The sequence below is a fragment of the Hakea prostrata genome, chromosome 4 (genome assembly GCF_041222555.1).
Source record: "Hakea prostrata isolate BN-2017 chromosome 4, UWA_Hpros_2, whole genome shotgun sequence".
NCBI classification, from domain to species: domain Eukaryota; kingdom Viridiplantae; phylum Streptophyta; class Magnoliopsida; order Proteales; family Proteaceae; genus Hakea; species Hakea prostrata.
Genome location: NC_142603.1, coordinates 34,667,531 through 34,680,312, shown reverse-complemented (window position 1 = coordinate 34,680,312; position 12,782 = coordinate 34,667,531). Strand labels below are relative to the sequence as shown.

General features: G+C 38.5%; 1 protein-coding gene across 3 annotated transcripts in view; it reads right to left on the bottom strand.

Moving 5' to 3' along the window:
* Positions 1-10,046: 10,046 nt before the first annotated feature.
* LOC149018729 (uncharacterized) overlaps positions 10,047-12,782 on the bottom strand; it is a 44,052-nt gene continuing 41,316 nt past the window's right edge. Inside the window, exon 3 of one of the 3 annotated variants that reach the window (XM_089152884.1) lies at positions 10,047-11,320. In XM_089152884.1, coding sequence (XP_089009010.1) covers positions 10,696-11,320 — 625 coding nt within the window. In that variant the 3' untranslated portion in view covers positions 10,047-10,695. The remainder of the gene's footprint in view (positions 11,321-12,782) is intronic. The other 2 variants (XM_089152881.1, XM_089152882.1) reach the window with 2 other exon arrangements.

The following is a 12,782-nucleotide window of genomic DNA, read 5'->3' as shown; positions in this document are numbered from 1 at the left end:
AACAAAGTGATATCTCAACTGTATATGTTTGGTCTTCCCATGATACTTGGGGTCCTTGACATAGCTAAGAGATGTCGTACTATCACAGTAGACAAGGGCAGCCTCTTTGGATGTCATCACAATCCCAGTATGTCGAAGGAATCTCCTCAACCAAACAGCCTCTTGAACCGCAGTTGAGCATGCCACATACTCTGCTTCCATGGTCGAGAGGGATATACAAGTCTGCTTCTTGCTACACCACGAAATGGCCCCGCCATTCAGCAAGAAAGCATATCCAAAGGTTGATTCGCGCTCATCAATGTCTCCAACTCAATCGGCATCACTGTAGCCAACTAAGCGCAAATCCAATCCTTGGTAACACAACATGTAGTTACTCGTTCCTCTAAGATATCTCAATATCCTCTTGACTGCTTTCAGTGCTCTATGCCTGGGTTTGATTGGTACCGACTAACCAAACCCACTGCATAACAAATATCCGGCCTAGTACACATCATAGCGTACATAAGGCTACCTACTACACTTAAATATGGAACTCTTTCCATCTTGGTTTTCTCCTCTAAAGTCTTAGGACCCATATCAAGGTTCAAATGCAAACCCTTATCCACTGGAGTATCAATTGGTTTGCAGTTGTGCATCTGGTATCTCGTCAAGACATTGTCAATATAGGTCTCTTGAGATAAACCCAGTAATCTCTTTTGCCTATTTCTGACAATCTTGACACCAAGCACATAGCTTGCTTCACCCATGTCCTTCATATCAAATACGGAGAACAACCATTTCTTAATGGTTTCCAATAGCTCCTTGCTATTGCTAGCCATAAGTATGTCATCTACGTACAATGTCAGAATGACATAATTACTATCAGACCTCTTGGTCTTCCTCAAGCATGGAAAAACCATTTTCCAACATAGCTTGGTGGAAGCGCACATTCCACTGTCTAGATGCTTGCTTTAAGCCATATATGGACTTCTTAAGCTTGCACACTTTGCGCTTAAGTCCATTAGTTTCAAAGCCTTGAGGTTGATCCATGTAGATCTCTTCCTCAAGTTCTCCATTGAGAAAAGCAGTTTTTACATCCATCTGATATAGCTCCAAGTCCAACTGAGCAACAATGGCTAGTAGGAGGCGAATTAAGGCAAACCTAACCACAGGGGAAAAAGTTTCCACATAATCAGCACCCTCTCGTTGGGTGTAGCCCTTAGCCACTAAACGAGCCTTGTATATCTCAATAGATCCATCTACCTTTCTCTTGATCTTGAGAACCCACTTGTTCCCAATTGCCTTTCGGCCCGGCGGCAAGTCAACCAAGTCCCATACATGATTAACTTTCATCGACTCCAACTCTTTCTCTATTGCTTTCAACCATTCCTTTGAGCTTGACCCCGCAAGAGCTTTCTACACGCTCTTCAGTTCATGCTCATCGACTGAAATCATCTCACAGTCGATCTCTTCAGGAGTTACCATGTAGGCTTCATCCTCTATGTCAAAATGTCGACGAGGAACTTGCCCGCGCCCACTACGGGGCAAGTGCATGTCAGATTGCTCACCCTTTGAGGTAGCTATCACATCTGCACTCCCACTCCCACTAGGATCTTCTAGATGAACCCCAAGTTCATTATCTAGAATCTGAATCCCTGGAGTGACAAGACCACTATCTTGTATTTCAAAGAATTCCGATGATTCTTTGTTAACTCCTGAAAGAGATGGAAAATCATTCTCCAAGAATGTTGCATCCCTAGACTCAAGTTCCGTTTTCCTCTCACTCTCATCTAGTCCAATGAAGACATGGCCCTTTGAGGGTTCAGAATATCTCACAAAGATACACTTTCTTCCTCTGGGTCCAAGCTTTCCATATTGGTGAGAAGTAGAGTGAACATATGCTGCACATCCCCATGCACGCAAGTAACTCAAATCTGGCTTCCTTCCGGTCCACAACTCATATGGTGTGGAAGGAACCGATTTGATTGGAACTCTGTTGAGGATATAGGCCGCAGTCAGCAAAGCATCTCCCCAATAAGAGATGGGTAGATTTGTCTGCGCCATCATGGATCTCACCATGTCTAGCAAGGTTCTATTCCTCCTCTCAGCAACCCCATTTTACTGTGGAGTCCCTGGAATAGTAAGTTGTCTGGATATCCCCTTTTCATCACATAACCTTTTGAACATATCGGAGAGATACTCTCTACCTCTATCCGTTCTAAGAGTTTTAATCATTTTATCTAACTGATTCTCAACTAAGCTCATGAATTTCTTAAAACATTCTGGAGCTTCTGACTTATGAGAAATTAGATAAATGTGACCATACTGTGTAGAGTCATCTATGAATGTGATGAAATAAGTCTGTTCTTTTCTAGTATGCACATTCATGGGTCCACATACATTTGAATGGATAAGTTCTAAAGGAAGAGAGGCTCTCAAAGCCTTTTTAAATGGTTTTCTAGTTGCTTTACCTGCTAGACATGACTCACAGGTTGGCAAATTAGATAGTGAACCTTGGCCTAAGAGACCTTCTCTTGCCAACCTGTTCATCCTATCTAAGCCAATATGTCCTAGTCTAGCATGCCACAAATTAGAATCAATACACCCAGTATTTTGGCAAACAAAAGCATTACTAGGATTAGATAAATTATCAATTGTATCCAATACAATAAAACCATTATTAAGAAAACCATAACCATAAATTGTATCACCTAGATACAAAACCAAAAAATTGTTTTCAAATACAACTCTAAAACCATGTCTCATAAACCACTCTTGTTTCTGTTCCCACCTCTGTTACTTTGCCTAGACCATTGAGGTTGAGCTCTCTCCTTCTTGCACTTGAAGCCTGCACCCTTACCTAGCTCAAGGTGCTCAGCTTGATCAAATGTCTTGACCTCATCAACATGAGTCAAGAAGATCTTCATATGCTCCCAAGACTTAGGCAATGACCTGATGACTGCAGAGACTTGCTCCTCATCAGTCTTTTGGCACCCTCATGCGCTCAACTCACTAATCATGTTAGACATGATGGTTATATGCTGCCTCATGGTGTGACCCTAGCGCATCTTATAACCATCAAATGTGAGTCTGAGCTGGCGGCCTCTTGTGGTGGAAGTCCCTCCGTACTGGAACTTCACAACTTCCCACAAAGACTTTGCAGTCCTATGTTTCTCAAACCGAAGCATCAGGTCATTCATCATGGAGCTTAGGATACTAATCCTAGCTACCCGGTCTTTCCTCTTCCAGGCATTGTAAAGCTCAAGGTTCCTGCAATACTGTCCAGTGGTACCTTCCTCAGGTTGGGACATGGTCTAGTTTACAGTTTCCAGCATGTTCTGTTCTTCTAGGAGATACTGCACCTTTCGGTGCCAAAGGTCATAATACCTCTTATTCAGTTTATCTCCTTTCGCGAAGTTAGCAACAATGCTCTTGGTAACAGCCATTTATTCTAGAGATATTACATACTGGGATGAGTTCAACTATTCTAGCATAAAACACAACTCAAGCAACAGAAAATCACACTAGCATAGTCAACCTATGGGATAAGCATTTAAACCAATAGAGATGCTAACAAGCATTCAATCAAATTCTCATGCAAACCCACATAGACTTATAAACTAGTTTCATTCTATGCAAAAAACATGATTGATAGACCCATAATTAAAAACAACAGTTTTATTAAAATAAAACATGCAATCATGTTAAAGCTATGAAGTGGTTCACACAAAACACTTCTACCTCATTAGCTCCCACTAGGCCCCATTAGGCCCTCAATGCTCAAACATCACATAGATTGTGAGCCATTGATGTCCAGTAATAGAAACACATTCAAAACTGAACAAAAAAAACAACGTTTTTTCTGATTTTTTCATGAACGAAATTTTTTTCAAAAAACAGTAAAAACACATTTTTTCACAAAAAAAATCATTCAAAAACACACAAAAAAATCCAACAATAAATTTAAAAAAAAATAATATCATGGATAATCAATTCATGCAAAAATTTACAAGGGAAATTCTCAAGGATCCTCCCATTCGGATCCGAACCCAAAACATAAGGGTTTCCAAAAACCCTATCAATTCTCCCATGGGTTTCGTATTAAACCCTGAATTCTCCAAAACATAAGGGTTTTCAAAAATATCCTATCAATTCTCCCATGGGTTTCGTATTAAACCCTAGATTCTCCGTGGCTTTTCATAAACCCTTGATCCTCCCATTGGATCCATACAATGAAATTAAACAATGGGGAGGAACTAAAAACCGTGGGAACCAATGGCTCTGATACCAATGTTGGTAATACTCCAATTAGTTCAATTCAATTAATTGAAGGGGGAAAGATTCCTTACCTGGATTCACTTTCCCTTTTATGAAGTATTCGCAGCGGAAGTAAATTTGGATCCACCACCAAATCTCTACTAGGATGATTCCACAATCACAAGGAAAGGAAAGTATTTCCACAACCCAAATGCCGTGTGGAAAGAAGATGGAAGAATGATCTAAGGTAAATGAAGGAAACCTCCACTAGGTTTCTCCTTCCTGCGTTTCTTGGAGAGAGGGAGAGAGATGGGAGCCACCTCCTTTTCTTTGAAAACTTACGTAATGTTAACACACTCACTAATGCAGTGGTTACCAAAATATATAACCCTATTTTGTAACCGCCCTAATAGTGAGTTTCCAAATTTTCCCTTGGGCATTTAATTTATTAATTATATTAATAAATTCCAACACTATCTAATTTGTATTGCATATGGGGTAATTAATCTATAGTAGTTAGTTAAACTTGCACAATTTATCTAATAAAGTATTACATTAAATTATTATATGTATCTTCTTTGGTTAATTGTATTTATTGTATCCAGGATTATAATGGATGCCGTTCAAATTGATATGGTCAAACTACAGACTTTTAATGGGTCTGATTTTAATGCCTAGAAAAGAAAACACAATTTGAATTAAAGTTTCTAAATGTGTTTTGATCGTGTCGCTAACCAATCAAAAATAAAATCCTATACTAATCTAGCTAGCAGAAAGTATGGGGACGAACTATGGGGAACTAAAAGGCTAAGTTACTAAGATTGAATTCAACAAAACTAAATTTAAATTAAATCTATTAATTAATGCAAAAACTTAAACTATGAATACGTGAAGATCTTTGGGATTTCGAATCCCCAATGCTTTTCACTAATCGATATAACTCTACGCTTCAAAATAAAGGATGGTCTTTCCTAGATATGCCCTATCTTTGCAAGACTATCGTCCTTCAACGAAGCTTGGCACACAGTTGCTTAGCTATAGAACACTTTGGCGGACTCAAACACAATCAATTAGAAGATATAGAACAATCAAATTAATGAAATAAGCAATGGTTCATCTATATCCCAAAGAAAATGAACTAGCTACTCATTATAACAAATATCATCAAACAAATAAAGATGAAATTTAGAGAGACAGAGAGAGTTATGTGGTCTTCTTCTTGAGCAATGAGGGAGATAAGAGCCAAGATCTGTGTTTTCCGTCCTCCCCTCTTCTCTGTGGCTGGCTTCTCCTTTATGTATCCCGCACACAATGCATTTGTCCTCTTTACCCATCAATTCGACATTTATGCTTTCATAATATGGGAAAACTCAAAACTATGAAGTTGTAGATATTTTCGTTATCTTTCCATAGCATCTTGAATCACCGCAATCCAAAATCATATGAGAGAGATATGCCCAAAATACTCACGGTGGGTCTGTTTACACGATTTTCAGATCTTATTACCAATTTTGTTCCTTGGACCTCCAACATGTTTCCAATTTAGCTAAAATCCATGCTCTCCTTGCATTAAATTAAGTTGGATCTTAGCATTCATGATTTCTTGGGCAGCAAGATTGAATCCCATAATTTAAAATCCACCAATATCTAATATATTGGCCAACTTTACTCCACATTATCTCTAATAACCAAAATCACCTTATTCCTGGAAAATACACAAAAATACTCAATTAACTCTCTTTTAATTGAATAAGTAGGGGAAATTAAATCAAACAAATAATGATAAATGCATGCTTATCATGTTTTATAGGCTGCAAACCTCCTTTGAAGATATGGTTGAGAATGTTGACGAAATACAATGGACAAGAGATGAGGATTTCTTTAGGGATTACTTGTTTAATGTCCTGTCAAATAGACTTGCTTAAATGTAAGAAAATATAAAAGTGCTAAAGTAATATGAATCACCAAGTACATGATGTTCCACCATAACATTACCAATTACATGATGTTGATTATCTATGCTTCACTTACTAATGCTATTTTGTGTAGGGGTAACTCATGTATCCATGAAGAAAGTAGGTTGCAGTGCAGGAATAAGCGCTAATGGAAAGCTATTGATGGTGAAGTCAGGTGAAGTGGACGATAATGATAATATTGGTGCAACCCTTTTTGCAATCTCTATGGGCCTAGATCTGGTAAACAAGTAACATATTCCAATAATCCATATTTGGTGCAACGATGATAGTATCATCGCCTTCCTGCCAAAGCATCCAAAGACAGCGTGGCCACTACAACATCTAGAAAGCCTTCTTGAAATAGTAGCTAAAATGAAAAACACAAAAGTGACTCTGCATGTGGGTGCTTAGATAATGATTCTGATTGAAATTCCTTTATCCAAAAACAAGTATTATTCATTACTCGAGCCAAGTTGGGTTTTTATTTCTTAAACAACACATTATTTCTTTCTACCCATAAATAGTTACAAGTAACACTAAAACAGTAAACGAACCAGCGAGAGGGTTAAGTGTTGGGCGGCAGGACCAAGTTGAGTCACTGTTGGTTAAGTGTTGAGTTGTGAGCCCAAAGGGTCCTGCCGCCCAGATCCTCTTGGTCCATTCACAAGATATGAACACATGCCATGTAGTCTCTGCCTTATCTCCGCATAGTTCACACACAGGATCATTTCCGACCATCGAGCAAGGATAGACTTAACTGACAACCCTGCATTAGACTTAACTGGCAATCTTGCATTCAATAGACGCCAAAAGAAAATTTTAAATTTCGGGTGAATTGGTAGTTTCCATAAGAATTTCCACCATTGTGAAAAGGTATTTGAACTGATTGACTATTTTTGTCTTTGTAATGCTCGCCCCGCCAACTTAGCAAAGAACTTGCCATTGGGAGAGACTTTTGATACCCACCCATCATTTGAAGAGGTTAGTAAAAAATTAGATAAAACAGATGAAGAGAGGTTAAAAGTTGAGAGATACTCCCTATTGAGCTCTAGATTCCTCTTCATTTGTGCAATCATTGTTTCCGATGCCCAAACTTGGGCATCATTAAACTTGGTCATAATAGATACTCCCTCGTTAAGCCAAGGATCAAACCAAAAAGAAGTGTCCTCTCCATTTCCACAACTCTTTGAACCATTCCTTCAAGCCGAGGAATTATGCTGCAGATACTAGACCAAGGCCATGAACCCTTTTTTTTTTCTCACTTTGGGATGAAAAAGAGATGTCTTGAGGAAGTATTTAGCCTTAATGGTCAAAGCCTAGAGACTATTAGGTTCATTGAGAAGCTGCCATCCTTGCTTGCGGAGCAAGCCATATTGATATCCTCCATTCTTTTAAACCCTAACCCTCCAACAGACTTGGGGTGGCAACACTTATCCTAGCTAATAAAAGTAAGATTTTTTTTACTTAAGTGGGTTGCCAAGCCAGAATCTTTGACAAAGTGGGTTGATTTTCCTGCATAGACATTTTGGGAAGCGAAAGCATTGCATGTGATATACCGACAACGGTTGTAATACAAATTTGATAAGGACTTCTCTCCCCGCAAAAGACAAGGATGAGGCCTTCCACCTAGAGAATCTCTTTCTTATCTTGTCAAGAATGAACTTAAGTTCTTGGTTCTAGCAAACTTGTGAAGGAGATTAGTGCCCAAATACACAGTCTCATTCCTCATCTCTGGAATGCCCAAAATAGATAGAATTCGACTTAACATAAGCTTCCACATTACGACTAAATAAAGCTCCACTCTTTTCAAAATAATTTCTTAGCCACTTACATCGGAGAACAGCTCCAACATGGCTTTAATTGCAAGAACATCTTCAACTTCCACTCAACAGAAGAGGAAAGTATCATCCGCAAAAAATAGATGAGAAATTTCAGGGGCAGCAGGAGCAATTTTAATACCTTTAAACAAATTTAGCCTTTTGTACTCATGTAATAATCTGGATAGCACTTCCATGATCAAAAGAAAAAGGTAGGGACTCAGGGGACAACCCTATCGAAGCCCGCGCGTTCCCGAGAACCATTCAAACGGGAAGCCATTGAATTTAATGGAGTAGGTAGCAGAGCTGATAAGAGTGGTCACCAAGTCACACCAATGATGGTCAAAACCCAAGTAAACAAAAATACTAGAGATAACCTTCCATGTCGATCTATCATAAGCCTAAGACATATCTAATTTAAGCGCAACAAAACCTACCTTTCTCTTTGTTTTTTCATCAAGTGAAAATTTTCATGCGCCAAAAAGATATTATAAGAAATTTGTCTATTCGAGACAAACACACCTTGAAGAGGAGAAATGAAATGGGTTAACAGCGGTTTTAACCTTCGGGCTAAGATTTTTGCCAAGATCTTATAGGTCACATTGCAAAGACTGATTGGGCGAAAATCAGTCACAGAGATTGCATTGTCTTTTTTTGGTATGAAACACAAGAGAGTGTGATTGACTCCCGAGGGTAAGCATGCATCTTTAAAGAAAGAATCAACAAACATAAAAAGGTCCTTAGAGAGGAGAGACCAGTGCTGTTGGAAGAAAAAAGCATGGAAACCATCCACTTCCGGTGCTTTGTAAGGATCAAAGGAGAATAAGACATTTTTAATTTCTTCCAAAGAGGATGATGCCGCTAATCCTTCGAGCGATAAGGAATTAGCTAGTGGGGGGAAAAGGGGTTCAATGAAAGCCAGATCTAGAGGGTTGGAAGTGGTAAAAAGAAGCTGCATATGTGTGGCAAAAGATTTGGCTATAGCCAAAGGTTCTGTCAAGAGAACCCCGTCTGTCATAATGGAATCAATTTTCGTAAGTGATAATACCTGGTGTTTCGATCCCCATCCAAAATGTATTTGGTCCTTGACTTTTGAAACCAAAACCACTCCTCGGCATCTACTGCCCAAGAAAGATACTGTTTTTTTTTTTTTTTTTCCTCAATAAGATTCCAATCATGACAAGGCATCCTTTCCAATGCATCGATCTCCAAAGACAAAGCATGAAAAAGATTACTTACATTGCCAAACACATGTTTGTTCCAGGACCGAAGGAAACGGGAAAGATTTGAGATTGAAAATAATCGAATCCCCTCTACTAGCATCCGACCCTTTGATCACCTTACTAGAGAAACATGGGTGCAAGTGCCAGGCAAGTTGGTAGTGAAACAGTTTTCTGCCTGACTGAATGCAGGTAGAGGTGGTTAGTATCAGTGGGTTGTGATCAGGTATTGGTCCAATTTTATTTTTTTGCTGTTGTTGGTAGAGTAAAAGGCACTTCATTTCATGGGACACTGTTCACAACAGGAAAGACATAATGGGGACTTAAGTTTTGCTAGCATAATGAAGCAAATATGATGGGTAGGCTTAAAGAAAGGTGGGCTATGGGTCAATTGGTCATGGAATAGATATTTCGATATGATCTAATACGTGACGTATCCTCTCCTATTAAGTGTTGTATCATTCTTTCTTTTTCTTTTTGGTGAAAGTGTTGTATCATTCTGGTCAATACATTTTCTTGTAATGCAATACATATCATTCAGGGACAAAATTAAACAAGAAAAAATGGAAGAAAAAGATCATTATGTATCATATCGACTGTATTTAATATGGATACGTATTGACTAATATTGTATCATACGGTGGGATACTTTAAACCATGCCTAGAGATCTTAAACAGACACTACCAACTAGAGACAACTTAAGTAAAAGAATTATTCCACTGCAGCAAGCCGTTGTTTCTATTGGTTAAGAGTTAGGCAGAGACATCTTTTCTTCCAGTATTACTTCACTGCCTTGGTGTGGAGCTGCGTTTTACAATGCTTACAAATAAAAGAAATGGAACGTTAGGGGGTAATGCAACTACTTCGTGGGTCAGGTACCAATCGGACCCAAGGAGAAAATTTGTAGGCTTCGATAAACTACAAGACGTTATAGCAGTAAACTATGATGAACTAGCAGACTCAACAGCTACCTTTGGCGGAATGATTAGATCAATAATATGAAGGCCTATCATATCTTCTGCCAGAAAAGGAAAAAAGCTATTGGTGCTATCGATAGAAATGTGAACTCTTCTTAAAATGCTTTAAATATCTACGTTGGCAATTAATATTACCAATTGACTACTCCATGATAAGAAATTCAAACATGTATGGAGTGAAAAGAAGAAGCCAACAGATTACATGACGAGAGTTCAACTAGTGCAAAACTAGATGCAGTGGGAATCTCTGGATTTCCATCAAGAACTTCAAGATCCAACTCAGAAGGATGTAGAAACACATGCTCATTAAAGATTGTAATGAGACCTGTACTCCTTTCTAGAATTCTGGTTAGGAGGAATTGCCTTGCTTGGTATGGCTCCTCTGGTATGGCTCCTCCTCATTTTAGTAGAAGGCGATCTAAAAAGTAGCAAGAGTAATAATCAGCAAAAGAGACCTGATTCATAGAGACAAGGGAACAGGTGATGCTTCTAATTATAATGCAGTGAAACCATCCCATTCATAAACTGTTTTCTGGTTTTCCTGTACATTTCAAGCAGTCTCCCAATGTTCTCACATGCATCACTGTATGCAATATTCCTGCAGAAATTAGATTTAACCTGTGTGAACACAATTTCAGCTTTCTCTCTATGTCCATTACAAAAACGAAGGAAATCTACACATTCACTCAAAGATTGACTCCAGTCAAGTTCTTTCACTCTTATTCCATCTGGACAAAGAAGGGCCTGCATCCATCTCATCTGCTGAAGTGGATCTTCATTCTTCTGAACAGCTGCCTCTATTCTTGTAAATGCTTCAGAGAACTTGGAATCTCTTTCAATTGTATTAATTATGTAACTAAAAGTTGTTCTCTGGTTCAGATCACGGGTGTGAAACCAAGATTCTCTTGCAGCATTTGATGGCAGAGAAAATGCAGCAACCATGCAAGCTTTTCTAAAATTAGGATCCTGTTCTCCTAATAGTTTGATTGCAATGTGCAACAGATTTACAAACATGACATTAAGAACATCCGTAGGTTCACCATCAATTGCTGATGGGGTCGTTTGCTGGTTCTGGCCCCAACAATGAAGTGCAACATGAGCAAGTCCCTCCCACCTGTGGACAGTACACCATACTAGAATGTTAGATATGTAAAGAGTACCATATAGTACAGAAAACTTACTACAAACAAATATTTCAAGTTTACGATTAAAAGTTTCCCAGACAACAATATTAAAAACTCATGTCCATGACAAGTAACATATCCACACAACGTATACGGGAATGAAAAAGCATTGTCACCTCATGGACCATCAGTTTCTAATTTAATTCCAGAAACATTGCAACCACATTTACAAGAGCGTTAGATTGTCAAAACCTAAGTTCGGGAGAGGCAATTATATGGTTGCAGATACATATGGCAATTAAACGGCCAGGCGGAGATAATCCCTTTTCGAAAATCCGGCATAATAAAATACGTATGACAATGATACCCATGTGTTAGATATGGCTTCTCCATAAGCAATAATGGTGACCTCTCCAATCGACATTCACAACCCATTAAACAGAAAATAGCACATATACAATCTCAAGGTTGCAGAATCGTCGCCAATTAACTTTGGGAAATAATGGAGCTCAGCAGGAAAACTAATCAGAAACTAACCAGATCCATAACAAGAAAGACCAGATTGAAGGAACAAGAAAAGTTAGGGGCAGACCTAAGATAAGATCAGCAGAAATGGAGAGAAATGATATGCATAGCTTAAGCCTTGTATCTAGTATGACCTCTGTTGGAATTTATTAATATAATTAATAAATTAAATGCCCAAGGGCAAATTTGGAAACTCACTATTAGGGCGGTTACAAAATAGGGTTATATATTTTGGTAACCACTGCATAAGTGAGTGTGTTTTACATTACGTAAGTTTTCCCTGAAAAGGAAGCGGCTCCCATCTCTCTCCCTCTCTCCAAGAAACGTACGAAGGGAAACCTAGTAGAGGATTCCTTCTTTTGCTTTAGATCATTCTTCCAACTTCTTTCCACACGGCATTTGGGTTGTGGAAATACTTCCCTTTCCTAGTGATTGTGGAATCATCCCGGTAGAGATTTAGTGGTGGAACGAGAACGTGGATCCAAATTTACTTCTGCTGCGTATACTTCATATTTGGGAAAGTGAATCCAAGTAAGGATCTTTCCCTTGTCATCAATTATGGAATTGAAAATTAATGGAGTATTACCTAAATTGGCATCAGAGCCATTGGTTCCCACGGTTCTTTGTTCCTCCCCATTGTTTAATTTCAATGAATGGATCCAATGGGAGGATCAAGGGTTTATGGAAACCCACGGAGATTCCAGGGTTTAATGCGAAACCCATGGGAGATTTGTTAAAGTTTTTTTTGAAAACCCTTTCGGATCCGAGTGGGAGGATCCTTGTGAATTTCCCTAATGAAGATTTGCATTAATTGATAATCCATGATGATAATTTTTGTTTAAGATTTAATGCTGGATTTTTTCATGTGTTTTTAGATTTATTTTTTTTTTTTTTAAAAAAAACGTGATTTTCCGTTTTTTGAAAAAA